The following is a 27,940-nucleotide window of genomic DNA, read 5'->3' on the forward strand; positions in this document are numbered from 1 at the left end:
CATTTAACATTGAGCGAATGCTAGTTGCTTTACCCATTGAACATTCCAGTGATTATTTATAAAACATTTTACTTACCACAACTTGCCTACTGCTTGACATGGATAACCCGCTGATTTACTGTGTCATCGCTGCAGTACAAACGGTCCTACATCCTCTTGACACTCTGCTGCAGCCAAGGCATTTTATACTGTCTGCACAACGGCAATACAACATGCAATTTAATAAAAGACTTATTAAAAAAACTGTATATGTTCTTGCATGATAAAAGACAACACATTTAATCATATATATATAATGACTCCTGATGAATGAGAGTGATCAGACATTTACTGAAGCATTATTAATGCACAGTTGTGCTGGTGAACATCAGTTAATGCACTGAGAGTCAACAAGAACTAACAGAGAACAACTTTACTGTCATCAACTAACATGAACAGATCAATAAATACTGGAATAAATGTGTTTTTATTGTTCAGTTCAAGTCAAATCATGAAGAAGAAGAAGATCAGAAGAGCAGAAACAAACGTCACACTTCATTTCTCCTTTATTCATTGAGCTGCTGGATTTCTCTACAGTTGATTCAAGATTTGACAGAGATTCAGACAGGATTCAGACATTTCCATGTTCATCATCACATTCTAATATCAGCAGTGGATTTGACATTGACTTTTATTATTTGTGCTCAAACAACAGAGAAACAATGAAGAAGATCAATCTGTAGACAAGAATGAGCTGATCTGAACACAGCAGCATCCTGGAGGACACTTCATCAACATCAATGATGACACTGATGAAGACTGAGACACACACACACAAACACACACACGCGCACACACGCACACACACATGCACACACACACACACACACAAACACACATATGCACGCACACACACACACACACACACATGCACGCACACGCACGCACATGCACACACACGCACGTACGCACACACAACAGTGAACACATACACACACACACACACGTTCTCTCACACACACACAACAGTGAACACATACACACACACACACACACGTTCTCTCTCTCACACACACAACAGTGAACACACACACACACACACACACACACACACGTTCTCTCTCACACACACAAACACACACACAAAAAAACAAGCACACACGCACACACATAACAGTGAACACATACACACACACACGTTCTCACACTCGCATGCAAACACGCACACACACACAAACAGACTCTCACACACACACATGGACACACACACACACACACACACTGTCTGTCATCTACACACACAAATACAAACACACACGCACGCAAACACACACACACACACACACACACACAGACTCTCACAAACACACGCACATGGACACACACACAAACTGTCTGTCGTGCACACAAACACAAATACAAACTCTCACACACAAACATAGACACTCTCACACTACACATGCACGCACACACACACAGACACACACACGCGCTCTCTCTCTCACACACACACACAAATAGACACAAACACAGACTTTCTCTCACACACACACACTCTGTCACACACACAGACACTCTCACATGCACACACAACACAGCTGCTCCTGCAGAGGATTCTGGGTAAATCTCTCGTCAGTCTTCAGCTCAGTTTCACTGATGATCCAGAATTAAGCCAGAACCCAGCACAGAGCGGCTCAGTGAATGTGGTCTGGACTGAGTGGATGAGGCTCATTGTGTCTCTATAGATGTTGTAGAAGATCAGAGTTCCTGCACTGTGATCCACAAACACTCCTATTCTCCTGCTGAGCCACTTCACTGGGAGATCAGTGCGTGTGTCATTGTGTCTGAATGTGAAACTGGAGGAAGAGCAGAGCAAACTCCAGGACTGAGCATTATGTCCAAACCAACACTCAACACTTCTTCCCTTCCTCCTGATGCTCTTATATGACACTGATATAAACACACCACCTCCACTCCAGTCAATCTCCCAGTAACAGCGTCCACACACACTCTCTCTGCACAACACCTGACGATGATCATCAAATCTGTCTGGATGATCAGGATACGGCTGATTCTCTCTCACACACTTCACCTCTCTGTTCTCCTCAGACAGAATGAGTTGAGTATGTGCTGTGTTTGGATCCAGAGTGAAGAAACAGACATCTGAACACAAGAACACACACATTTACAACAGCAGCTGTGTGTGTGTGTGACAGAGGGAGTGTGTGTGAGTATGTGTGCGTGCATGCGGGCATGTGTGTTGTGTGTGTTTGTGTGTGTGTGAGAGAGAGAGAGAGAGACAGAGAGGCGTAGTGTGTGTGTGTGTGTGTGCATGAGTGTGTGTGAGAGAGCGAGAAAGAGTGTGTGTGTGTGAGAGAGAGTGTGTGTTTGTGTGTGTGTGTGCGTATGCGTGTGTGTGTGACTGAGGGAGTGTGTGTATGTGTGCATGCATGGGGGCGTGTATGTTGTGTGTGTGTGTGTGTGAGAAAGAGAGAGGGTGTGTGTGTGTGTGTGTGTGTGTGTGTGTGTGTGCATGCGTTCACTGCTGTGTGTGTGAGCGTGAGAGAGAGAGAAAGTGTGTGTGTGTGTGTGTGTGTGTGAGAGAGAGAGAAAGAGGGTGTGTGTGTGTGTGTGTGCATGTGTTCACTGCTGTGTGTGTGTGTGTGTGTGAGCGTGAGAGAGAGAGGAAGTGTGTGTGTGTGTGTGAGAGAGTGAGTGTGTGTGTCTGTGTGTGAGAGAGGGTGTGTGTGTGTGCGCGTGAGCATGTGTGTGAGAGTGCATTTGTGTGTGAGACTGAGTGTGTGTGTCTGATTGTGTGAGTGTGTGCATGTGTGTGTGTTTGAGAGAGTGTGTGTGTGTGTGTGTGTAGTCCTACATTTGTGTGGTCCTGCTGTAATCCTCGTCTCTCCTCCATGATCCAGACTGTAAACACACACAGATTCACATTCAGTCAGTACACAAACATCAGCTTATAACACACACACACACACACACACGCACACGCAAACACACACACGCGCACACACACACACACACACACAATAAGACATGTGGAGTGTGTGCTGAATGCTGGATTGTGATTGGCTGATCTCAGTGCATTAATAACTGCAGTAAAACAACATGAGTGTGTGTGGAGCTGTCAAATCAGCTTCTGAATGACACACAGAGCTTTTAGATCAGATGTGGAAACAGAAAACAGAATGGAAACACAGAAACAGACAGATATAAAGACTGAAGGATTCATTCAATGATCAATTGACAAAAGCGCAGCACAATAATAAAGCAGAATTCAGTGTTAAATGACTTGAAATATGATGGAGATCTTCATCTTCTGTCAAATGCCTCTTCATCATCTCCAAACAGACTCAGAACTCAATCATTCTGAGCTGAGAGTGTGTGATTAGTGATATGAGACTTGCTGGAATCATTCATTCACACATTTACACATTCACAACTGTGATGACAAATCTGATTCACTGTGGAGCTCAAAGACAAACACTAGTACTGTGTGTGTGTGTGTGTGTGTGTGTGTGTTATACTATACATCTTGTAAATGCAGATATTTAAATGTTTTTTAACCTTTAAGAAAAGTATATTTTCAGTTTTTGTAATAAATGTACATTTGTCATGAATTCTTCCTGCAGTTAAGTGTGTATAAAACACAAACAGACGATTGAGAAAATAGATTAAACCTGTTTGTTGTCTGAAAGCAGGGTGATTCTTTAATTAATTATATATCATATGGTCAGATATTCTTGGCCAGAGATTATTCAGAGGGCTGTCACATTTAAGTAAAACTCACAAAAAACAAATAAATGAAAATGTCTGTCAGGAAAGAGTTAAGAGCATTCAGTGCTACGACATCAGTGCTGCTCCACATACTTGAGTTTGTCCAGTGTGTAGTTTGGATCCTCCAGTTGTTCAGAGAGCAGCTTGACTCCTGAATCTCCTGGATGATTGTAGCTCAGATCCAGCTCTCTCAGGTGTGAGGGGTTTGAAGTCAGAGCTGAAGACAGAAAACCACAGCCTTCCTCTGTCACCATACAGCCAGACAATCTACAAACACAGCAATAGTCCACATCACACAGTTGGACAATCACACATCTCTTTGTGTTGTGAAGATGCTGACTGCTGTTTCTGCTCATGTCAACAGCAGTGATGAACACACACATCCTGATCAGCTCTCCTCATTGATCGAGCCCTCGCATCAGCAAACACACTCACTCACACACTCAACAAGGACTCGACATCATCTGTAGAAGTTTATATCAATATAAGCAAAATATTACCCCAGCACATTTGAGCTCTGCATCTGGTAAGACTTAAGGGCTGTTCACACAGAAGTGTTGAATGTCGACACCCACAGACAGACACAACCTGGTAAAGTTTTCAAACAGTGAACTGAGACTGCAACTATTAGTGTAATCTATATTAAAGCTCTTCAAATATGATTTAGATTTACAGTAATTGTTTTTCATGTTTAAATCTGATTTATTCTTGTGTTTAAAGCGTTTGTCATTCCTCTACTTCAGTGTCTCAGACTCATTCAGAAATGATTATTAAATGCTGGATTAATGCACAAGAGAGTTTGGCGAACACGTTTTACACCATTTCAAATATATATTATATGTGCGGCTGTATAAGTCACACACAGCGCTCAGCATAATGGAGGACAGCCCATTCTGAAAATCAAGACTTTCCTTCATTTCTCAGTCAATATAGGCAGTGTATTCTGCTGCATTTAAACAGAACACATTTATTAAACTGATTTATTTATGAACATCATATTTTAGTCACCAAACATATTCAGAAATTGAAAGATAATGCAATTAAATTCAGGCTAAATATTGAGAAAAAAAAATACAAAAATACAAAAAAAAATAAATAAATAAATCCATTGTTTTGCTTTTCTTGATTTTTCCTCTTATTGTAATTTTGTTTTAAATTTTTTTCTATAAACACATAGATTTGAGTGTGCTAGTTTTTGGACGTTATCTTAAGTTATTTTGTTAGATGAGCTCCAGATTTGGCTAATCTATTGTATATGCACAAATATAATACTGTAGAGCTTCCTATTAAACTATGAATGTAAAAGAGAGATTAGTGAGGGCTGTACTTATATATGCTGAGCACTGTATATTGTTCACCCAGAGTGTTTACATGGTCACACAGCAGTAACACAACAAGCATTGAGTTTGGGCTAGCTTCTGCAGATGGACATTGCTGTACACTGCCCTTGATGGGTGAGTGGGGGAGTGTCTGTTGTCTCTCAGGTGTGAATTATTCATGAGCATTGTCACTCACACATACAGCTAAGATCACCCAAAACACACTTAACAAAATGTAGATCATTGTAATGTTTTCTCTGAATGAGCGAACAGAATAATTTCACATAATTGTGCAGTAAATATTCTAGTCTACAAGACTGCTTACTCTAAACCAGGGGTCTCAAACTCGCGGCCCGCGGGCCATTTGCGGCCCTCAATGCAATATTTTGTGGCCCGCGCCGACCGCTGTACACTGACAGAATCAGCGGAGCGGGGAGAGAGAGCGCTCTCGCTCCGCTGATTCTATCCATACACAGCGGTCACTGGCATTCCCCGCCCGCCGTGTAAACAAAGGGGCGGGGATGCCGGTGGCGTCACCACGTACCCCGCCCCTTTGTTAGACGCTGTGACGGGAACTCGCGCCGGCCAGAACCAAGGTAAGCTGTTCCCGCCCCTGCCTGCCACTTAGATACCTAGCTACAGCCTGCATCTTACAGGGCTCGAAATTGCGACCATTTTGGTCGCATATGCGCCCGAAAATTAATCTATGCAACCTCATAATATATTTGGGCGCATTAGTGCGACTGCAGATAATGGTTGTAGTGCGACCTGTTTTGATTTTTTGTAAAAACGTGCTAATCGCTCTTCCCTGCCGCTATATTGGTTCATATTAGCTGTCAATCACTCAAGCTATTCCGCTGTCAGATGACAGGGAAGGAGCTTTTACGACCATGGGAAATGCAAACGGCTGAAGAGTAAAAACTTAAAGCACACAGGTTTGCAAACCCCACCTAAAATTGAGGTGCAGATGAGAGCGATCATGACACGTCACGTGGTGAATAATGATCCGCCAGCTGAGATCAATCGAGTACGCGCTTCTTGGAGAAGGCGCCCGAATCTCCATGCGTCGCATTCACTGCGTGTTCAGCGCAAATGTCCGCTAAAAGTCAAATTTAATACTGTACATATCATCGCCAAAGCAGCTCGCCTTTACTTAGTTTACACTGAAACTGCGGCTCGTAACAAAGAGCGGTATTGCGCCGGTGGTATACGCAAGAATCTTGCGCTGCCTGCTCATAAATTGGGTCGGCTGACTCGCCTGCTTTTCCACAAACATGAAAAGACAAAAGACTGAACCTTTAAATTGACACAAACTGAAACCAAAACTTTTAAAGAGTGATAGAAGTGAGACTTTACTTTCTTTCTTTTGTCTATTCTTTTTTGAGGTGTATATTATTATTATTTTTATATACTGATGACTGCTTTGCAGCTTTCAGCATTGAATTGAATGATTTATTATAATCTTTTGTTTGTTTTGTAGCAGAAATATTATTTATTAAATTGACATGCATATAAAAACAGCAGCACAAAATCAATATTTCTTACTGCAATGCTTCATTTTTGTTTGATGCAAACTATACAATTATTTTTCATAAAGTAACAGACTTTTTATAGCAGATAACCTACATTCATGCACATTCAAGGCAGTATCATAATGAGAAATGGAATTCATTGTTATTATTATTGTCATTTTCATCATCATTATTTTCTAAGGCCTAATTATTAGACATTCATTTTGGAATTATTGCACACAAATATCAATGTCTTCGCAGCATTAGTTGGATAGTTGTTTCTGTTTTTTGTCAGTCCTATTGATGTTGTTTTAAAATACAATAAATCCTTTAAAAAGCAATTTGCAGCAGTGCTCATTCAGTTTTGGCGGGTGCTCCTAAATTTTTTCTGGTGCTCCTAAATTTATTTTGGTGCTCCTAAATATTTGAAGTTGTAAGCACCGGTGCTACCAAGTAAAAAAGTTAATTTCTAGCCCTTTCTTATATATATATATTATAGGTAGATACAGACTGGTACAGACTGATGTGACTGGAGTGGGGTGTGGGTATTTTATTTATACATATATACGCCTTTTTTTTAGGTGAGGGAATGGAAGTTTTGAGTGAGTTCCCCCACTTTTTTCCCTAGGACTTGGCCTTTTTGGGAGCACATATTTGTGTGAGAAGTTATTCTCCACCTTGAACTTCAATAAGTCAAAGTACAGGTCTAGACTTAATGATGATCATCTTCAAGCCATACTGAGGGTCTTAACTGCTTCCGCTCTAAAGCCAAATGTGGTTCAGATTTGTGAGAAGAAGCGCTGTCAAGTCTCTGGCAGTAAGGAGTAGGCAAAAGATGCCATGTTCAGAAGAACTGTTCATAATCTTCACTCAATGTTCTATTAATGTTCAGGACACTTCGTGTTCAGAAGAAATAATTAAAACTGTTAATAATGACATTTGAGGACTTTTTTTTGTGAAATCCCTTATGCGGCCCAGCCTCACCCAGACTTTGCCTCCTGCGGCCCCCAGGTAAATTGAGTTTGAGACCCCTGCTCTAAACTCTTGTTCAGGCACATTCAGTCTGGTTTATGGATCTTATTTCAGCTACATTTTTTCTCTAAAACCAACTAACCACACATAATATTTATTTCGAAAAAAAAAACACAAGCATGTACATCAATATTTCTCACATATTATTGTAGCTCAGTTTGTGCTGAATACTAATAAAACACATGTTGGCCAGTTCTGTGTAATAAGCAGCTGAAATCAGCACAGATGTCAGGGCATGTCAAAACATCTCAGGGGTCCCAAAATCACCTCAGACCCCTGAGGGTTAACTACAGGTATAGTATGAGCAGTGTGAAACACAATCACTGATAAACCATAATTCCTGTTATCTGGGGTTTAGTATCACCCAGGGTTAACATGTTCAAGCATGTAGAGCTCTAATATGAAACTGTCTGTAGTTATTGTAGAGTGGAGAATCATTTACCTCAGTGTCTCCAGTTTACAGTGTTGACTCTTCAGTCCATCAGAGAGAAGCTTCACTGCTAAATCCTGCAGGTCATTGTTACTCAGGTCCAGCTCTCTCAGCACACAGTTTGAGGATTGTAAAACTGAAGACAAACTCTTACAAGACCGAACAGTGAGATTACAGAACTGTAGCCTGTGTAGAGGACAAACACAATATGTATGTGTTGATCTGGTGTGTTTAATAGTCTGAAGCACGTCTGACTGTAGTGACTGGTTTAACTTCACTAGTTAGTGAGCACATCTGCTGATTTTAGCTTTAAATAGTATTAATGTCGATAAAACACAAATGGCTTCCATCAGATGTTCCATTAGCCCAACTCTTTATGTAACACCTAACACTGCAAAACAGGAATTTTTAAAATTGTTTTATTTATTATTATTTTAATGAACAAACCAATGACAATCTTCTGTAGCATCTTTAAAAGTTGCATCTCAAAGTATTTTTCAGAATAAAGTGAAAGATGCATATGTGACAGAAATAAAGAAGATATATAAATATATTCATTGTTGTTTGCTGTTTGTGTGTTTTTGTTTCTAAAGATTCCTCCATGTCAGTGATCAGGACTGTCTGCTCTGTATTCTTGCCTGCAGTTTCTCAGGCTTATCCAGCCATGTCCACCGTTTCAGTTGTCTCTAGTACAGCAGTTTCAATCTTCTCTAGTACATCAGACACAGTTTCTAGCGCAAACAGTATGTTGTAGTTAGGACATAAACAAGGATGTCAACAACGGGAAATGCTGTTTGGCACTGCAAACAATTAAGCCAAAAATTCATATTTATCCATCAAACCGCTGTAAACACACACAATATTCAGCAGCGCTGCAGTGTCTCTCTATGCGGACGCTTTTCCTGCATTCTACATCTCAGATAACTAACACTCTAAAGATATGAGAATGTTTCATATGACTCACACACGCTTATTCTGAATATATGTGACAGACTCTTGTCAGATGATATTTTAGAGAGCAGGCGTGAGCTTCAGCTGTATCCTCTGTGTCATTTTCTGTCTGATTCAGGCTCACACTGATACGGCTAACAGCTACTCTGACTGATAGGATTTACACAGTGCAAAAGTGTGTGCTTGTAGAGCTGTGACACTTTTCCTGGTGACGTGGAGCCGATCTGCAAATCACAGCACAATACGTTAGCTGACCAATCAGAGCCTCTTAAGGACGGGCCTTTCAGAGGAACTAGGACATATGACATTGTTCTTCATGTTAGCTGAGTAGCTGTATGTAGTCAAAGTCAGATATATGAAAAATAAGCTGATTTTCTACAAATGAAGCATGAGCACACATCGCATTGCATTCTATCAACACAACCAAGCCTTAAAAACACACTCTAGACCCCCCCCCTTTAAGGACATCCAGGCAGTCTAGAGGTGTTTGAAACCTCCAGAAAGGTGGGCTCGCATCATCATGGAGGGTTTCACCAGCTCCACTATAGCTCTGTGCTCCTGCTGTTTATCCTGATCAACTCAACTCAATTTATTTCTAGAGCACTTTCAACCAACCACAATGGCTACCAAAGTGCTGTACATAAAACACAAAATACAAGCAAACATACAAGAAACCAAATACATCAACTCACAACACACGAGTAAAAGCTGAAGAAAATAAGTGTTTCAGTGACCTCTGAAAACACTCGAGAGTTGGAGAAGTTCTTAAGGAGAGTGGAAGATCGAGCCAGAGTCTTGAAGCTGCTACTGAAAAAGCTCTATCACCTCCACATATCAAGCGTGATCGTGAAACTTGCAAATAGAGTCGATCCTTAGTGTGAAAGATCTCACGGGTTGGTGTGTATTAATTACCTCAGAAATATACTCAGAGGCCATGGAGGGATTTACAAACATACAGCAGTACTTTGTACTGAATTCTAAACTGGATCGACAGCCAGTGTAGAGAAACCAGTACAGGTGTAATGTGCCTTTGCTGTATGTGTGTGTGTTTCTCTTGCTTGTGTTTTCTGCTCTTCAGCTCTGCCAATATTTTTGTGTATGGATTTTATTTAACATTAGAACTGAACCTAGATCCACCTCTTGCATTTGTTTTGCCTGCCTGCACAATTAGAAGAAGATATAATAAAAAAGAGGGTTGCATGGCGGTTCAGTGATTAGCACTTTCACCTAACAACAAGAAGGTTGCTGGTTTGAGTCCCAGCTCCAGTTTCCCCCACAGTGTGAAGACATTTGGTATAGGTGAACTGAGTTAACAAAACTGACCATAGTGTATGAGTGTGTGTCTGTGTCATTGTTACCTGATAATTATCAGTATAGATATGAGTCAAAATAGACAGAATGGAGAAAACATCAGTGTGATCATTCCACTCCAGTCCAGAAAGGACTTTAAGGGCACTATTTTGACAGTCCATGCGCAGAGCACAAAACGCAGGGCGCAAACGCTTTCAGGGCGTGTCAGAACGCATTTTTGCTCATTTACGGACGGGAAAATGCGCTTTGCATCAAGGCGCATGGGCTAAAAAGAGTTTATTTTCTTAATGAGTTATATATGTGTTTTGAGAATAAACCAATTAGAGTCTCATCTTCCATTAAGAGCCAGCTGCATCGTGCCAAGAGCGCATTCGCTATTTAAAGGACACAAAGTATGTCTAAGTGGAAAAAATAAGGTTACTCCCTCAAGCTAAGCAGGGCTGAGCCTGGCCAGTACCTGGCTGGGAGACCACATGGGAAAACTAGGTTGCTGTTAGAAGCAGGGGACTTTGGCCAGGACACCGGGGTTACACCCCTGCTCTTTATGAGAAGTGCCATGGGATTTTTAAAGACCACACAAAGTCAGGACCACAGTTTAATGTCTCATCAGAAAGGTGGCGCCCACTGACAGTGTAGTGTCCCCTTCACTTTCACTAAGGCATTAGGACTCATGCAGACCACAGGATGTGCGCCCCCTGCTGGCCTTACTAACACCAAACACTATTAGCTATTGACCTACATGGTAGGAAAAACAACTGGTGTGTAAGTCAATGGTTACAGGTTTCAGTTTTCTTCAAATTATCTTCTTTTATGTTCAACAGAAGAAAACAAAGTTTTAGAAAGGTTTATATCCATAAAGAGTGAGTAAGAATTAGTAAATTCACTTTTTGGGCAAACTATCCCTTACACAACCACTGCCAAAACCTGAACCTGAATGTTATTTATAAAGCACTAAAACATTACATAATGAACAATTATTATTGTATTTTGCAGTTTAGTTGATATCAATATTGTTCATGTTCATTAACATGATGTCATGTCATTTCTTATTTTTATCCGCTTATCCATGGCCGGGTCGCAGGGGCAGCAGTCTTAGGAGAGAACCCCAGACTTCCCTCTCCCCAAACACTTGCACCAGCTCCTCCGGGTGGATCCTGAGGCATTCCCAGGCAAGCTGAGAGACATAGTCCCTCCAGCGTGTCCTGGGTCTTCGCCGAGGCTTCCTCCCGGTGGGACAGATGCCCGAGCCAACTCAGCTGACTTCTGCTGTTCAGTGTTTGAACTCTCAGCAGTGAAAAGTAAACCACACTGAACTGAACTAAACTGAACTTCAACACAAAACTGAACCGACACTGTTCCAGTTTACTATGATCTTCTACGTGAAGCTGCTTTGACGCAGTCTACATTGTTAAAGTGCTATAGAAATAAAGATGAATTGAATTGTCGATGTGGAGGAGCAGTGGCTCTACTCTGAGCTCCTCCCATATGGCAGAGCTCCAGACCCCGTCTATAAGGGTGCGCCCTGCAACCCTGCGAAGCAAACTCATGTTGGCTGCTTGTATCCAAAATCTTGTCCTTTCGGTCATGACCTAAAGCTCATGACCATTAACATAATATACTGTATTATTTAAATTCAGGAAATGTCTACTTCTTAGATGAAAGAAGGACGTTGACTTACAGAGCTCTTTTGGAGGATTTGATGACTGCTGATAGTCTGATGAGACACTTGTCTGATCTCTGGAATTTCTGAAGCTCAAACTCCTCCAGCTCCTCCGCTGAGGTCAACAACACAAAGACCAGAGCAGACCACTGGGCAGGTGAAAGGCGAGCAGATGACAGACTTCCACTACTGAGGTGAGACTGAATCTCTTTCAGCAGAGTTTGGTCGTTCAGTTCATTCAGACAGTAGAACAGATTGATGGATCTCTCTGGAGACAGATTCCCTTCAAGTTTCTGCTTGATGAAGGCTATTATTTTATTTTTGCTCTGGTCTCTGTCATTCCGCTGTGTCAACAGGCCTCGTAAGAGTTGTCGATTAGACTGGAGAGACAGACCGAGAAGGAAGCGAAGGTAAAGATCCAGATGTCCATTCTCACTTTCCAGAGCCTTGTCCACTGCTGTCTTCAGCAAATCAGTAATGATCTCATCTCTGCTTTTTTCTGCTTGTGTCTTGTCTCTGTCTAGAATCAGATGTTGATAAAGGGCTGCAATGAACTCCTGAATGCTCAAGTGAAGAAAGCAGTACATGGTACCAAGAATGATTCCCGTCTCCTCCTTAAAGATCTGGGTACACATGCCTGAGTACACCGATGCCTTATAGACGTCAATGCCACAGTCTTTCAGATCGCTCTCATAGAAGATCACATTGTTTCTTTCCAGCTGCTGGAAGGCCAGTTTCCCCAGTGAAAGGATGAGGTTTGGATCCCAGGAGACATCTGCTGTGTTTTCTCCATCATACTTTCTTCTGCTCTGCTGGATCTGAAAGCGGAGAAAGTGTGTGTACATCTGTGTCAGAGTCTTGGGAGATTCCTGCAGTGTTTCAGCATGAGCCCTGTGTTTCAGTTTCAGTATGTTCTGGAGAACAGTGGCTGAAATCCAGCAGAAGACTGGGATGTGGCACATAATAAAGAGACTCTTTGACTGTTTAATGTGATCAATGATTTCTCTGGCCTGATTCTGATCTGTGAGTCTCTTTCTGAAGTACTCCTCCTTTTGGGCATCATTGAATCCTCGTATCTCTGTCAGCCGGTCGATACAGTCCGCAGGAATCTTACTGGCAGCTGCTGGTCTGCTGGTGATCCAGATGAGAGCAGAAGGAAGCAGATTTCCCTTGATGAGATTCGTCAGGAGAACATCCAGAGAGACTGCTGAAGATACATCACGACACGTCTCATTACCAGCAAAGTTCAGAGGAAGACGACATTCATCCAATCCATCAAGGATGAACAGGACATTGAATCGTGTGCTTCTTGTAAGGTTCAGTCCTTTAGTCTCTGGGAAAAACTGAGTTATGAGGTCTTTTAAACTTTGTCTTTCTTTCTCCTTTAAGTTCATCTCTCTGAATGGAAGAGGAAATATGAAGCTGATGTCTTGATTTTCTTTCCCTTCAGCCCAATCCAGAACAAACTTTTGCACAGAGACTGATTTCCCGATGCCAGCAACTCCTTTTGTCAGGACAGTTCTGATCTGCTCGTCTTGTTCAGCTGCTTCAAACAAATGTTTGCATTCAACCTGTATCTCTAGTGACTGATGACGTCTGGAAGCAGCTTCAATCTGTCTGATCTCATGTTCAGTGTTGACCTGTTCACTCGCACCCTGAGTGATGTAGAGATCTGTGTAGATCTTATTCAGAAGTGTGGAGTCTCCTTGCTGAGCAATTCCTTCAAACACACTTTGATATTTCTTCTTCAGGCTACATTTAAGCTGATTAATGAAGAACAGCTCGCCTAAACACAGGAGCAAAGAAACACAGAGATTTAGTCTTGACTTATTTGTAAGTGTCAGTCTGACAGATCGCCATGAGTAGAGCCAGACTGAACTTTCAGACATTTTTTTTGCTATTTCTGAGGAGAATTTTGTAAAATATCTGCAGATTACTGTTGAATGATTTTGGGAATATCATAACTTTGGGATTGTCATAAATAAAAACTAAATATATAAAATAATAAATAAAAAATAACACCTTTTTAACTTGTAAAATAATAATCTTCAACAATATGTAATCTTTACAATACAAATCAAATTAGATCCACTTAATTGCCATACAAGCACAAGTCTCTCATATAACAGATCTACTAAAGGACAGAAAATATGACTTTACCAACTGCACTGTAAATAAATCATATGAACATTTTCATATTAGGCAACAATATTACTGAAATTAAATAAAAACTGAATAAATAAAAATGCACACAAGTAAATAAATAGACTCAATGATGGGCTAAAAATCTGTGTAAATCTGCAGGTTTGTGTGGGTCTATCCATGAGTCTCTTACCCTGTAGAGTATCAGCAGCTTGATCTTGCTTCATTTCTCTCAGGAAGAAGAGTGTGAGATCAAGAGCTGCTTCTGTGATAATGCTTCTGTTCTCATTAAACTCCTTTACAAACTCTTGTCTGTTTTCTTCTTGTAAGATTTTCTTAAATTTCTCCAGTTCATTCTTCAGAAATCTGATCATTTTACTCTCAAGATTCTATGATTGAAGAAAAGAGAAGAACAACATTTAACCAAAAGATTCATTCACACACAGTTGTTTATCCACAAAATACTCAATAAATGAAAATACTGCGACACAGCACAAACATGACAGCTAGAAGTATCACACACCAGACGCACACATTCACATGTTATTTAAAATGAAACTATTCAGATGGTGAAACAGAATATGAAGTGTCCTGAGTCAGAGCTAGGCACCCTAATAGAAATCTGTGTGTGGCGGTGCTGCGTTGTGTGGTGCCAAGTGGCACATCCGGTGTGTGAGCCCCTTTACATATCACTACTGCTAAATGATTTCAGATATTTCACAGCTACAAAAGACAAAAATCACACCAAAACACAACACAGTCTCTGAGTAAGATGTTTAAGTGACTAGTCCAACACACAATGTAGTCCTGTTTTAACCAGGTCATCTGTGTTTATACGTCTATTACACTGATATATGGAGGAATTGACGCTGGTCTGTTGATTTATCAGAGAGTAATGCACACCTGATATATGATGTCAATCTCCATAAAAAGAGCTGAAATACTCATTTTGATCATGCTGATGGGACAAACACAGATCTGAACAGTAAAGGTTATTATCATTTTTATTTGTGTACATTCATAATCACAACTAAACTATATGTTCATGTAAAATGAGTGAAACTGACAGGGAGTCGTTTCTCTCTCTGTGTCTTCTGTCAACATGACTGGCAAACATGTCAGAGAAAACAGCTGAATCTTCAGGAGCAAACTCATTTAGAAAACAAATGCTCTTTATTTTAGAAATCTGTATGAAAAGAGTGCAAAGCAGAACTCTGAGCTCATCAGCCGGCTAATCACATGACGAGTATTTTAAGAGTGTTTTGTGACCATCCTGAAATTACAGAGTGTGTTTCTATTGGGGACTAATTCATCATCTCCTCCCGTCTGTATCTACTGGGCTGTTTGTCGTCTCCAGTCTGCATTTCAGAAATGTGTTAAATAAGACCCTCCTCACCTCACGCCTCCAGTGCACACAGGGCATAAGGGGCGTAATATTAAAATATTCATGGTCGTCAAAATTCTTCCAATATAACGGGCCAATGAATGAAATTAATTGGCAGCGTAAGCTTGCGCAGGTGTGCGGCATCTGCAATTATCTCAGCATATAAGCACACCTGAAGCCAGCAGACGCCATCCTTTTCGCTTCAGATCCTTTCTGAGTGAGTCGATGAGGGTTCCTCTTGCTGATCAGCACTTCAGAGCGAACGAGTGTGTCTCCCGGTCCAGAGTGGGTCTTCGCGGTGGCAGACGGTCGAGCTGGGTTTCTCCCTTGCCTGCGGTTCTTTGGGTCCGGTCCTCCAGAGCGGTGCGTATTGTTGCAACTTTCCTAAAAGAGCAATACAGTCGTGCAGCACGTCCTTTTCAGGATGGCGCTCCGACTGTGCGTTTCTGGATGCGGGGGTTTCCTGGCTCCGGATGATGGACACGATCACTGCATTGCATGTTTGGGGGTCCAGCATGTTAATGCGGTGCTCGCGGGCGGTTCATGTCGTCATTGCGATGCCATGACCGTTGACCATGACAGCTAAGATCGCGGCTAACTTTCGCAAGAGAGCGAGCCACCCCAGTTGCCTCCTGTTCTAAAAAAGCAGCGGGCGCTCGGGCAGATCTGAGAGTTTCAGCGGGAGATAATCCGCCGCCCACGGGCTCGCGGACCTCTCGCTCCTCACGGCGCTCCATTCAAGCTACGGGTAGTGGGAGTGATCCGTCTAACCAGATGGTAGCTCTCACACTCGCTGACACGGAGATCAGATGTCCTCCGCGGCATCGGAGGGTGGGCTTTCACTGTCCGACGAAGATCCGGACCCGCTCGCCCCCTCCGGGCAGGTGAGCACTGTCAAATCGGATCCTGAAGCGGACATGTTAGCCGTGCTTTCCCGGGCTGCTTCGGCCGTGGGGTTGGAGATGGTTTATCCCCCAGCTCCGCGGCCAGACCGACTAGATGGGTGCTACCTAGAGGACCAGAAGGCGAAGCCTTCGAAGCCTCTCGTCCCCTTCTTCCCGGAAGTGCACAGTAGGCTCACGCAGTCTTGGAGGGCACCTTTCTCTGCCCGTGCTGCGTGTGCCTCCGCCCTCACCGCCCTTGACGGCGGAGCTGCCAGGGGGTATAAGGCGATCCCGTCAGTGGAGCGCGCTATCGCGGTCAATCTTTGTCCGCGCGGCGCCTCTACGTGGTGGGGTTTGCCCCGCCTCCCGTCCAAAGCCTGTAGGTTGTCTGCCTCCCTCGGAGCCAGAGCTTATAAGGCTGCGGGCCAGGCTGCTTCTGCTTTGCACGCGATGGCCACCTACCAGCGCTACCAAGCGCAGGCGCTGGCCGAGCTGCACGAGCTGCGCACCGCGACCGACTATGCTCTTCGGACTACTAAGTCCGCCGCGTGTGCGCTGGGGAGGACGATGTCCACACTTGTGGTTCAGGAACGCCACCTCTGGCTAAACCTGGCTGATATGCGCGATGTTGACAAAGTTCGCTTTCTTGACCCGCCCATATCCCAGGCTGGCCTATTCGGCGACACCGTCGGTGAATTCACCCAGGAATTCAAGGCGGTGAAAGAGCAGTCGGATGCGATGGGCAATGTCATCTATCGGCGTGGCCGTAAGCCCGCTCCGCCCGCCGAGCCATCCACCTCCGCTGTTCCTCGCCGAGGGCGCCCGCCAACGAGTGCTGCCCCGCCCCCGTCTGCGCCTGCGTGGCGTACACCTCGAAAGCAGGCAGCCCCTCCTGCCCAGGGCGCCGTTAAGTCCGGTAAACGGACCGCGAAGCGTCCCTGAGACAGGCCATCCGGAGAAGAGGAAACTTGCTCTTTCCCCGCTGGAGGGCGGGGCCCCGATAACTACGGTACTTTTCAGTGCCACCAAAACATCAGTAAAAGAGCACTTTTTCCCTTCCCCGGATGTGACTGCACGAGTTCTGCCAGTCCGGGACGCGCTACCTTCCGGCTCGCAGACTCTACGTGCTTCGCCAGTGGCTCACGAGCGCTGGGGGGACGGTCTCCCTTCCCTCAGCCCTCCAGCCCCCTCTCCGGAGTCAGGGTGCGGAGCCAGAGCGAATCGCTCTCCTCCAGCTCTTCCGCGGGACCCTCGTGCTTCCCAGATCAGCACACCCACTCCGCGCTGCCCCACCGCTGGTACGTCAGCGATTGTAGCGATGACTCCATTAGCGAGGGCTCTGCCTGCCTGGTTAGCGCGGGCCAGCCCCTCGCGGTGGCTTATACGCACAATCAGACTCGGTTACGCGATTCAGTTCGCGAAACGGCCCCCCAAGTTTACGGGCGTGTATTTCTCCAGGGTCAACCCCCTGTCCGCCCCTGTCTTGCGAGAGGAGATTGCTGCCCTCCTGGCGAAGGGTGCAATCGAGCCGGTTCCTCCAGCCGAGATGGAGAGTGGGTTTTACAGCCCATACTTCATCGTACCCAAAAAGAGCGGTGGGTCACGGCCAATCCTAGATCTGCGCGTTTTGAACCGCTGTCTGCACAGGCTGCCGTTCAGAATGCTCACGCAGAGGCGCATTCTCCAATGCGTTCGTCCTCAGGATTGGTTTGCAGCCATAGATCTGAAGGACGCGTATTTCCATGTCTCCATTCTTCCACGCCACCGCCAATTTCTGCGGTTTGTGTTCGACGGTCAACGTGGCAGTACAAGGTCCTCCCCTTCGGGCTCTCTCTGTCTCCGCGGGTCTTCACCAAACTCGCGGAGGGTGCCCTAGCGCCCCTTCGGCTCGCGGGCATTCGCATACTCAATTATCTCGACGACTGGCTGATTTTAGCCCACTCGCGGGAGCAATTGATTGTGCACAGGGACAAGGTGCTTCGGCATCTCCGCCTACTGGGGCTTCAGGTCAACCCAGAAAAGAGCAAACTCGCCCCCGTGCAGAGGATTTCTTTTCTCGGGATTGAGCTGGACTCGATCACCATGGTAGCGCACCTCTCCGAGGAACGCGCTCGCCTGTTGCTGAACTGTCTGAGGGAGCTCGACAGCAAACTAGTGGTCCCACTGAAGTTCTTTCAGAGGCTCCTGGGGCATATGGCATCCGCAGCCGCCGTCACGCCGCTCGGGTTGCTCCATATGAGACCACTTCAGCACTGGCTTCACGATCGGGTCCCCAGACGCGCATGGCACGCGGGCACACACCGGGTCTCGGTTACTGCGCTGTGTCGCCGCGCCCTCAGCCCTTGGAACGACCCCTTGTTCCTACAGGCCGGTGTGCCTCTAGGACAGGCGTCCAGCCATGTTGTTGTTTCAACAGACGCTTCCAACACGGGTTGGGGGGCCGTGTGTCGCGGGCATGCAGCTGCGGGCCTGTGGAAGGGTGCCCAGCTGCATTGGCATATCAATCGCCTAGAGCTGTTGGCAGTGTTCCTCGCTCTCCACCGCTTTTTACCGGTGCTGGAGCGGCAACACGTGCTGGTCAGGACGGACAGTATGGCGGCGGCGGCGTATATCAACCGCATGGGGGGTATGGGCTCTCGCCGCATGTCTCAGCTCGCCCGGCGTCTGCTCCTCTGGAGTCACCCGCGGCTGAAATCGCTGCGCGCCATTCACGTTCCAGGCACGCTCAATCGTGCAGCCGATGCGCTCTCACGACAGCTGTTACGCCCTGGAGAATGGAGACTCCACCCCGAGTCTGTTCAGCTGATATGGGCGCGATTCGGGGAGGCCCAGATCGATCTGTTTGCTTCCCCCGAGAACGCTCACTGCCAGTTGTTTTTTTCCCTGACCGAGGGCTCTCTCGGCACGGATGCACTGGCCCACAGCTGGCCTCGGGGCATGCGCAAGTATGCGTTTCCCCCAGTGAGCCTGCTCGCGCAGTTTCTGTGCAAGGTCAGGGAGGACGAGGAACAGGTTCTGCTAGTTGCGCCCCTTTGGCCCAACCGGACCTGGATATCAGAGCTCTCACTCCTCGCGACGGCCCTCCCCTGGCGGATCCCTTTGAGAGAGGACCTACTCTCTCAGGGACAGGGCACCATCTGGCACCCTCGCCCCGATCTTTGTAACCTCCACGTGTGGTCCCTAGACGCGAGGAAGACTTAGGTAACCTACCGACTGCGGTAGTTAATACCATCACTCAGGCTAGAGCCCCCTCCACGAGGCGCGCCTACGCCCTGAAGTGGAGTCTATTCACTGAATGGTGCGTCTCTCGCAGAGAAGACCCCCGAAATTGCCAGATTAGTGTTGTGCTCTCTTTCCTTCAAGAGAAGTTGGACAGCAGGCTGTCGCCCTCCACTCTCAAGGTTTACATGGCCGCCATCTCCGCTTATCATAGCGCGGTAGCTGGCGGCACCGTGGGAAAGCATAACCTGGTCATCCAGTTCCTTAGGGGTGCTAGGCGAATTAATCCATCTCGCCCCCCTCTCATGCCCCCTTGGGATCTCGCCCTCGTTCTCACGAGTCTGCGATCCGATCCCTTTGAGCCACTCGAATCAGAATCTCTAAGATTTCTGTCCCTGAAGACAGCTCTGCTGGTTGCGTTGGCCTCCATCAAGAGGGTCGGGGACCTGGAGGCATTTTCGGTCAGTGACTCGTGCCTGGAATTCGGGCCGGATTACTCTCACGTCATCCTGAGACCCCGCCCCGGTTATGTGCCCAAGGTTCCTACCACCCCCTTTAGAGATCAGGTAGTGAACCTGCAAGCGCTGCCCCCGGAGGAGGCAGACCCAGCCCTTTCTTTACTTTGTCCAGTTCGCGCTCTGCGCATTTAAGTGGACCGTGCTCAGAATTTTAGATCATCTGAGCAGCTCTTTGTCTGTTATGGCGGTCGGCAGCAGGGAAGTGCCGTATCGAAACAAAGATTATCCCACTGGATTGTGGATGCCATTTCACTCGCTTATTCGAGTCGAGGTCAGCCGTGTCCCCCGGGAGTACGTGCACACTCCACTCGGAGCGTTGCATCCTCTTGGGCGCGTGCACGCGGCGCCTCTCTAACAGACATCTGTAGAGCTGCGGGCTTGGCGACACCCAACACATTTGCAAGGTTTTACGATCTGCGAGTGGAGCCGGTTTCCTCAAGGGTATTAGGTAACCCTTTGGTGATTGAGGAGACAACTCGGTAGGGTGTTGAAACATGCTTGCTGCGCCATTCTCCCTAACACGGAGGTACGTGCGCCTTTTTATCTGTCAGTAAAGTTCCCCGTCAGGTGAGCCCTGCAGATTCCTCCGTGGCCCCCAGCACTGACTCAGCGGAGGAGTCACTTGCTGGCCCACTACGTTGTAGGTCTGCCCGCTGGTCAGCCCGCGTTTTGGGTATAGGTGCCTGCTATGCGTGATCCCCACTAGGCGATCCCATATGCTCATTCCGCCACGCTTAAGTCCCCCCCCTGGGCGGACCCGTGTCTTCCCTCTCCGCTAACCACGCTTTTGCTATGAGTACTCCCCCTTTTTAGGGCTAGTCCATATGTAAATTCTGCCATCTATGCCCCCTTGGGTAACGGATGGCCTCCGCAGCGTCCTCCCTATCGGGATTGCACGCTTCCCAACGTACTGTCGTATTTCCTAGAATTATCTAGATGCTCAAGACTTCCCAAAAAATATATCTAAATCCGTAAAACTTCTGTTGAAGTAGGATAAATTAGGGCCAGGGACACGTTGGAGGACCGCGCCCCCCATGATGTGGGTGCGTCACGCTTGCTTGACTATCTCCTCATCGGGGGTGTTGGTAAGGTGCAGTCATTATGGCGCTTTCCATACTTCTCCCATTTCATGGCACTGAAGTTCCCCAACCGAAGGGGAACGTTCGAGGTTACAGAAGTAACCCTTCGTTCCCCGAGGAGGGGAACGGAAGTGCCATACTCCGTCGCCATAATGACTGTCCCTTAGCTGTTTGAAAGTCTCTTCAGCTTAAAAGGATGGCGTCTGCTGGCTTCAGGTGTGCTTATATGCTGAGATAATTGCAGATGCCGCACACCTGCGCAAGCTTACGCTGCCAATTAATTTCATTCATTGGCCCGTTCAATACTCTCCAGACAAGCGGCTTCTGATCCGAATCCTCCCATTTCGTGGATTCAATCAATCCACTCTATGGCACTTCCGTTCCCCTCCTCGGGGAACGAAGGGTTACTTCTGTAACCTCGAACGTTCTGCATGGCTCAAAATAAGCTGCTGCATGAATGAATGAGATGATGAAAAATGATGAAGATCTGCTTATGCTTTAATGTGTCCTTTCTGCAAGTGATTTAATATTACTATTACAAAAGTCAATCCCTGCTGATAATGTGATATGAAGAAACGGCATGCATGTCTAGGGCAACATCTTAGAAGAAGCAGAAAAATTTAATCATTCCAGAAAGACATACTAATAATATCTTATTATTATTATTATTATTATTATTATTATTATTATTACATAAATAAAAAAAAGCAAAAAAAAAGTTTTGATAACTAGAAAGCAGCTTTTTGTTATTTCACTGATTTTATGACTCAAAACGAGATTTTCTTACCTGGAAGATGGACTGGAGATTGTCTGTGAAGCTCTTGTGTCTCCTGTGAGTCTCGTCTCCTGGATCTGCTGACTCATATTCAACACTGTTAACAGATAAAACTACTGTAATAATAAAGAGGCAAACACATACAGATATTCAGTCATTCAATCATTTTCCTTCTGTTTAGTTCCTTATTTATCAGGAGTTGCCACAGCAGAATGAACCACTAACTATTCCAGCACATGTTTTACACAGCGGATGCCCTTACAACACCTATACACACTCTTTCACACACACTCATACACTAATGCCAATGTAGTTGATCAATTCCCCTATAGATCATGTGTTTGGACTTGTGGGGGAAACCAGAGCACCTGGAGGAAACCTACGCCAACACGGGGAAAACATGCAAACTCCACACAGAAACACCAACTGATCCAGCCAGGACTTGAACCAGTGAGCTGCTTGCTGTGAGGCAACAGTGCTGACCACTAAGCTACTGTGCTGCCCCCAAATACAGACATATATCTTGCAAACACTGAAAATAAACAACATTCTGTAGAGCCACTGCTGCGTCACGTAATAAATCTAGATGAGAAACCACACACAAAACACACGTTACTATTGAGTTCAGCAACTGAAAGACTTTAGAAAGTAGCTGTAGACAGAAATATTATATGAATAAATATTTAATTTACAGTTTATTATTACACAAAACTTTTAAGCTGCAACAGCTATGATTGTTTATCAAATCTGTATTCAGACACATTTACTGAACAGTTTTAGCTGTAAACATCTTTTATATCCACAAGTAAGGAAACGATGATGAAGAACTTGAATTGAAGTGAATCATCTCTCTCTATATATATGTGTGTGTTAAATTGACATGGAAATATTAAATTATGATTTAATGAAAAATAATCATAAGATCAGAAACTAAATCTGCCATCAGGAGTCTGTAAATGTCTTAATGAGCCACCAAAGTCATTCAGGAAGGGCTCTCTCTATTGGAGTGTTCAAATAATATGTTCAAAATAGTCCATGTGTGAGCAATAACATAAAACACTGAATACCTTTCAGCAGATGATGGTGTTTTCTCTCTGAGGTCTGGTGGATACTTTTTTGACCGGTCACTCTTTAGAGACACAGAGCTGGACACACATGATCCTGATCTCACACTGAACACACAAACACACCAGAGGGAAATGAGCGTCACAACCTGCTGAATACAGTTTCATCCTAAATCAATATCTCTCTCGCCCATAATTATTTATCAGATGAAATGTGTCAAGGCTCGACAATAAGGGCTGCCCGATGGCCCGGGGCCAGCATGCGAGACACTCTGGACAGTATACATAATAGTTACTGACCCGATCAGGCCAGTGCTGCCTTGTCACTAAAGTTTAATTTGGCTGAGACTGTTTGTCAATTGTGTGCAAATACAGGGTGCTTTCACCCTCAGGTCTGCATCAAAAAAAATTTGTCCGAGATCCCCAGGATGAGACTGTCTCGGTTCAATTGAGCGGATCGATTGTAGTGAGAAAACAAAACGATCCAACAAAGTAACAAACCAGGCTGTATCACAGTGTATTATGAGTGTGTAATATTAGTTTAGGAAAGTTGACCAAAATTAATCTTATAATATGGTGTATTAATCCTGTTGTTTTGTTCATTTCTGTACTGACACTTTGACAAAAAGATCCACATTCATCTGCTTCATGATCTGACTGCAGTCAGGCTAATGTGATTATTATGTTGATGCATCAAGCAAGAACAAGAAGTGAAATGTATTTTCAAACTAGGTTTACAAATAAAAGAAAAATACTAAATATTGACTGTACTATAGACTGATGTAATGAACCTGTTTCTAAACTTAGGCATTTTCAACTAAACCACACATTAAACAATTCACTTTATTTAATCTAATCAGTGTATTTAATGGAAATTCATTTTTAGATAAACATGTGTAGTGGAAACTTACAGCAGAAACAGCGGAGCACCTGACGCACGTACAGAATGGGCCTTATTAGGATTTGACCTTGCAAGCAGTACAAACTAGATAGAACAGTGAACACACTTTGCTTCAGTGTCTCATTCTGTAGAAACTGTCGTCAGAATGGGCAGTATTAGGGTTTGACCTTGTAAGCAGTAAAAACCAGATAAAAGGGTGAACACACTTGACTTCAGTATCTCACTCTGCAGAAACTGTTGTTGCTGTATGACTGTGACCTTCTTTGCAAAGAATAAAACTTCAAAAAGACATTCCGAGTAAGACTTTGTTTCTTGACCACAGAGAGTGCCTCTTTAAAGAAAATTGCCACTACAGTGTATTTAAATTTAATCTACTAATTTAATTAAACATATTGTCTGTAAGAACAAGAAGTGAAATGCATTTTAGAACTGGGTTTACAAATAAAAGAAAAATACTAAATATTGACTGTTTAGTATTTGTATTAGGTATTTTCAACTAAACCACGCATTAAACAATTCACTTTATTTAATCTAATCAGTGCATTTAAATTAAATGTATTTATTTATTTAAACATATCTTCTGTAAGGGTTACATTCCTGGAGCTCACCTCAGTCACTGTCATTAGTTGTCATAACTTTATTATTATTATTTTCAAATCAATTTAAGGTAATAGATGCACATTTCAGAGGCTGTGCACTTTATGGCAGGGGTGCAATTTTTGGCATAACACCGCTTCATCTGTTATTTCTCTCTATAATGTAAGCCTGTAATGCAGAATTCTAGCCCACATTTTTAATAGATTGATTAATTCAATAGACAGATTTTTACAAAACTTGACAACTGAAATGAGGCCATGCATGAGAAAGTCTGACCGCTCTGATTTATGTTTGGTGACGATGTCTGTGGGTGTCAAAATTAAAGTGCACATTTTTGCTTATAATATACATGTCGATTTTTTTCCAAGTTTAGTTTCATCAATTGTAAACAAATCATTTTTAAATTATCAGTTGTATTTAAAGAAAGGTTATGCTGAACAAAGTGTGAGTGTACAATTATGTTTGGCTTTTGACACTAAGAAATAGCTATTAACTTATTTTTTTGGGTGGGGCCAGTGAACATTTCGGCAGGGCAAGTACAAATCTGAACCACTGACCCAATCGGGCCACTAGAAAAAATCCTTAGCCTTGAACCCTGTGTGGTGTGTTTGTCTAACAGAACTTGTTCATTTATCTTGTCTAAAATCTTTCTTTTTATCACAAACCCTTTTGACTGACTATTGTAAAAGCCTGTAAACTCACTCTAGTAACTCTAACAGTTTGAGTATTAATACTTTAGTCACTTAATACTACTTCAGTACTTCACTAAAATGTCTTGACTGGACTGTGGGAATAAAGTGTAATAATGTCTGATCTTCTAGAAACACAGGATTATATAAATGCTGCAGTGTGATCATGTGTGTGTAGAGATGATCTACCTGACAGCAGGTCGTGTGTTTTCACTCTTAAATGCTATTGGTGGATTCATAGACGCGTCACTCTTCATAGACACACAGCTGGGCTCTGCTTCTGCTCTCTTCCTCTTACGTGAGCTAAAACAGAGAAGATTAAAGTTGAGCGCTGCACACACTGCACAAACCTGATATTAATCATTCTTCATTTACAAAAACACTTAAATTAATTTCCTTTATATTTGAACAGAAACTGCCTGAATGTGGAAAATATCAGCAAACACAGATCAAGCCTCATTTCTAGTAGAGAAAGCCCAACAGAAATGCAGCACTATTAGAGCAGATTAGAGCTGAAACTAATCATCAAATCACTGAATGAAGTCCACAGTGTAGGTGTGGGAGGAGCTTAATCATGCAGGCGTGTCAATCATCATCACATGACTATATAAGCAGCAATATAAACTGCACTGTGTCAGCTGACTGTTATTCCCGCCTCCAGCAGCTCCTCTTACCCTCCTCCTCATCACTCAGTCTTCAGAAGGTCACTCATTGGGGGTTTGTCTGCAGAGCTCCAGTCTAGACTTTGAGGACAGCAAGACAAGTTCATTCACCATCATCTATCATGACTGAATGAGCAGGAGAACTCGAGAAATATCGATTCTAGAAACCAAATGTGTTGATCAGCAGCATCTATGAGGCCAACACAACATGATGATGACTGCGCTTCAGTGAAAACAGACTCAGATCAGAGGAATGGCTGATCAGTACAGCACAGAAACAGCAGGGGAAAGTGTGCAGGAAAAGCCCTTTATGGCAGGAGATCGGGAACACTTTAGTTTAGCTCATAATTCATACTATTAACTACCGGCTTATTATCTGTGGAATGTGAACATATGAACTGCTCATTAGTAGTAATACAGTATGATCTTATTATGGATCCCTAACCCTACCCAAAACCTAAACCCACCTTCTACCTCACTAACTATTAATAAACCGCTGATTGGTTTGTTAACACCATTAATTGTGGCCTGAAGTGTAAAGCGGAGATCTTCAAGCACTATCCTGCAGAGCTCAGATACAACATCTAACATCTGAAACCCAACAGATCCACAACACTAATTACCTGATTCATTTATTATGAAAATACTCATCAGTTGCAGATATTAAAGAGATGATCTACCTGACAGCAGGTCCTCTGTTTTCACTACTAAGATTTGTGTTTTCGCTCTTAAGATTTATTGGTACACCCATAGACTTGTCACTCTTCATAGACACACAGCTGGGCTCTGCTTCTGCTCTCTTCTGATGAACTGAACTAAAACAGAGAAGATTAAAGTTCAGCGCTGCACACACTGGAGTCAACACACCAGATTTATTCAACATTTCATTATTAAAACACTGTTTAAACAGCACTTTATCATTTTCATAATTATTGTACAAAAACTTGCTGTCTGTGTGCGCTAAATATTCTGACAGATTAAAAACACAACTAACAGAGAGTAAATATAATATCCTGTAGAAAATAATCATATGAACTGTCAAGTGTAGGCCTAATACCTGCATCTTGTAGACAAATCCAGATCTCCAGAAGTGTGTGTGTCCTCCATAATGGATCTGAAGACTTTGATCTTCGGCAGAAACTCTAGAAGAAACTGATGAACAAACCCATACAGGTAAAGTTGGTTTTATATTCACACATTTGTTCATTTAGAAGATTTAGAATTGTTTACCATTTTACTTTGAATATTCGATTGGAATTAGCATGCAAGTGTGACTTGAAAACAACATTAACACTGTTTATTTGACTGTGAACAATGTTGTACTTTGATAGTCATTGGCTGCTAATTTGATTTCGCTATTTAGAGTTTGCAAATAATACTTTTATGAAATTATATTCTTAAGGGGAAAGTCTGAATGTGTGAATATAAAACCATCTTTACCTCTATAACAATCACAGATCTCCAGTCATTGATCAGCCTTCATAATTCAGCTGAGGAATAGATCAGCAGCTGAGACACTCAAATCCAGAAGCTCATCACGAGTAAACTAATGAAGAATCACAGCGTCATCCATTTGATTAGGATTAAAATATAATCTTACATACAGATTTAAATAAAGCTCACAGGTTTTGTCAAGACATTAAAGATTTAAAGCTGTTCTGCGTTGTAAATGGTGGATTCTGTCTGTTTAAAATGGCGACACAGCAACTAAACACTTTCACTTTCGTTTCTGAAGGAGCGGCAGCTCATGAGTTTAGCAAAAAACAACCGTCACAAACACTCTAAACTGAGCAGAGAAGAGTCAAACAGCTGCAGGGTTATCAAAGCACCTGCGGAGTCACATTTTACAAGGGTGATTTTACCTCAAGCAGTATAAACACTGGACACAGACAAGACAGAACAAACACATACCTGGATAACCTCCTCCTCCTCTTCTTCTTCTTCTTCTTCCTGGTGTTTATTGGCGGTTCGCATTCTTATCAGAGCATTACCGCCACCTACTGTGGGTTATGGATCAGAGACTCTCTTATTTTTATTTATTTAT

At 43.8% G+C, this 27,940-nt stretch overlaps 3 protein-coding genes across 4 annotated transcripts in view; 2 read left to right on the forward strand and 1 right to left on the reverse strand.

The window, feature by feature from the left end:
* The window catches only part of LOC137491238 (uncharacterized), a 1,025,816-nt gene that overhangs the window by 135,876 nt on the left and 862,000 nt on the right, over positions 1 to 27,940 (forward strand). The gene's annotated exons all lie outside the window — the stretch shown is intronic.
* Positions 1 to 27,940, forward strand: part of LOC101886704 (uncharacterized) — an 847,011-nt gene that overhangs the window by 135,876 nt on the left and 683,195 nt on the right. The gene's annotated exons all lie outside the window — the stretch shown is intronic.
* On the reverse strand, positions 450 to 27,877 carry LOC110439606 (NLR family CARD domain-containing protein 3-like). Of its 2 annotated transcripts, XM_073947386.1 has the most exons (13): positions 27,808 to 27,877; positions 27,337 to 27,442; positions 26,954 to 27,048; positions 26,577 to 26,711; positions 25,424 to 25,537; positions 23,051 to 23,155; positions 21,996 to 22,080; positions 14,318 to 14,513; positions 12,001 to 13,768; positions 8,073 to 8,246; positions 3,862 to 4,035; positions 2,855 to 2,901; positions 450 to 2,142 (listed from the first exon to the last, which is right to left on the reverse strand). In XM_073947386.1, exons 3-13 carry the CDS (start codon positions 27,001 to 27,003, stop codon positions 1,619 to 1,621), a joined length of 3,372 nt encoding a protein of 1,123 aa, XP_073803487.1. In that variant the 5' UTR covers positions 27,004 to 27,048; positions 27,337 to 27,442; positions 27,808 to 27,877; the 3' UTR covers positions 450 to 1,618. The 2 variants fall into 2 exon arrangements, with proteins under 2 accessions (XP_073803487.1, XP_073803488.1); XM_073947387.1 differs by lacking the exons at positions 25,424 to 25,537; positions 26,577 to 26,711; positions 26,954 to 27,048; positions 27,337 to 27,442; positions 27,808 to 27,877 and adding an exon at positions 23,959 to 24,115.

This window comes from Danio rerio, chromosome 4 (assembly GCF_049306965.1).
Source record: "Danio rerio strain Tuebingen ecotype United States chromosome 4, GRCz12tu, whole genome shotgun sequence".
Lineage (NCBI taxonomy): Eukaryota > Metazoa > Chordata > Actinopteri > Cypriniformes > Danionidae > Danio > Danio rerio.

Coding starts and splice junctions, on each gene's coding strand:
- LOC110439606 (XM_073947386.1), bottom strand. CDS start 27,003: ATGGAGGACACACACACTTCTGGAGATCTGGATTTGTCTACAAGATGC. Junction 13,769..14,317: donor AGCTGCTGATACTCTACAGG/GTAAGAGACTCA, acceptor TCCTGTGTTTAG/GCGAGCTGTTCTTCATTAAT. Junction 4,036..8,072: donor TGTAAACTGGAGACACTGAG/GTAAATGATTCT, acceptor CTGTGTTTGTAG/ATTGTCTGGCTGTATGGTGA.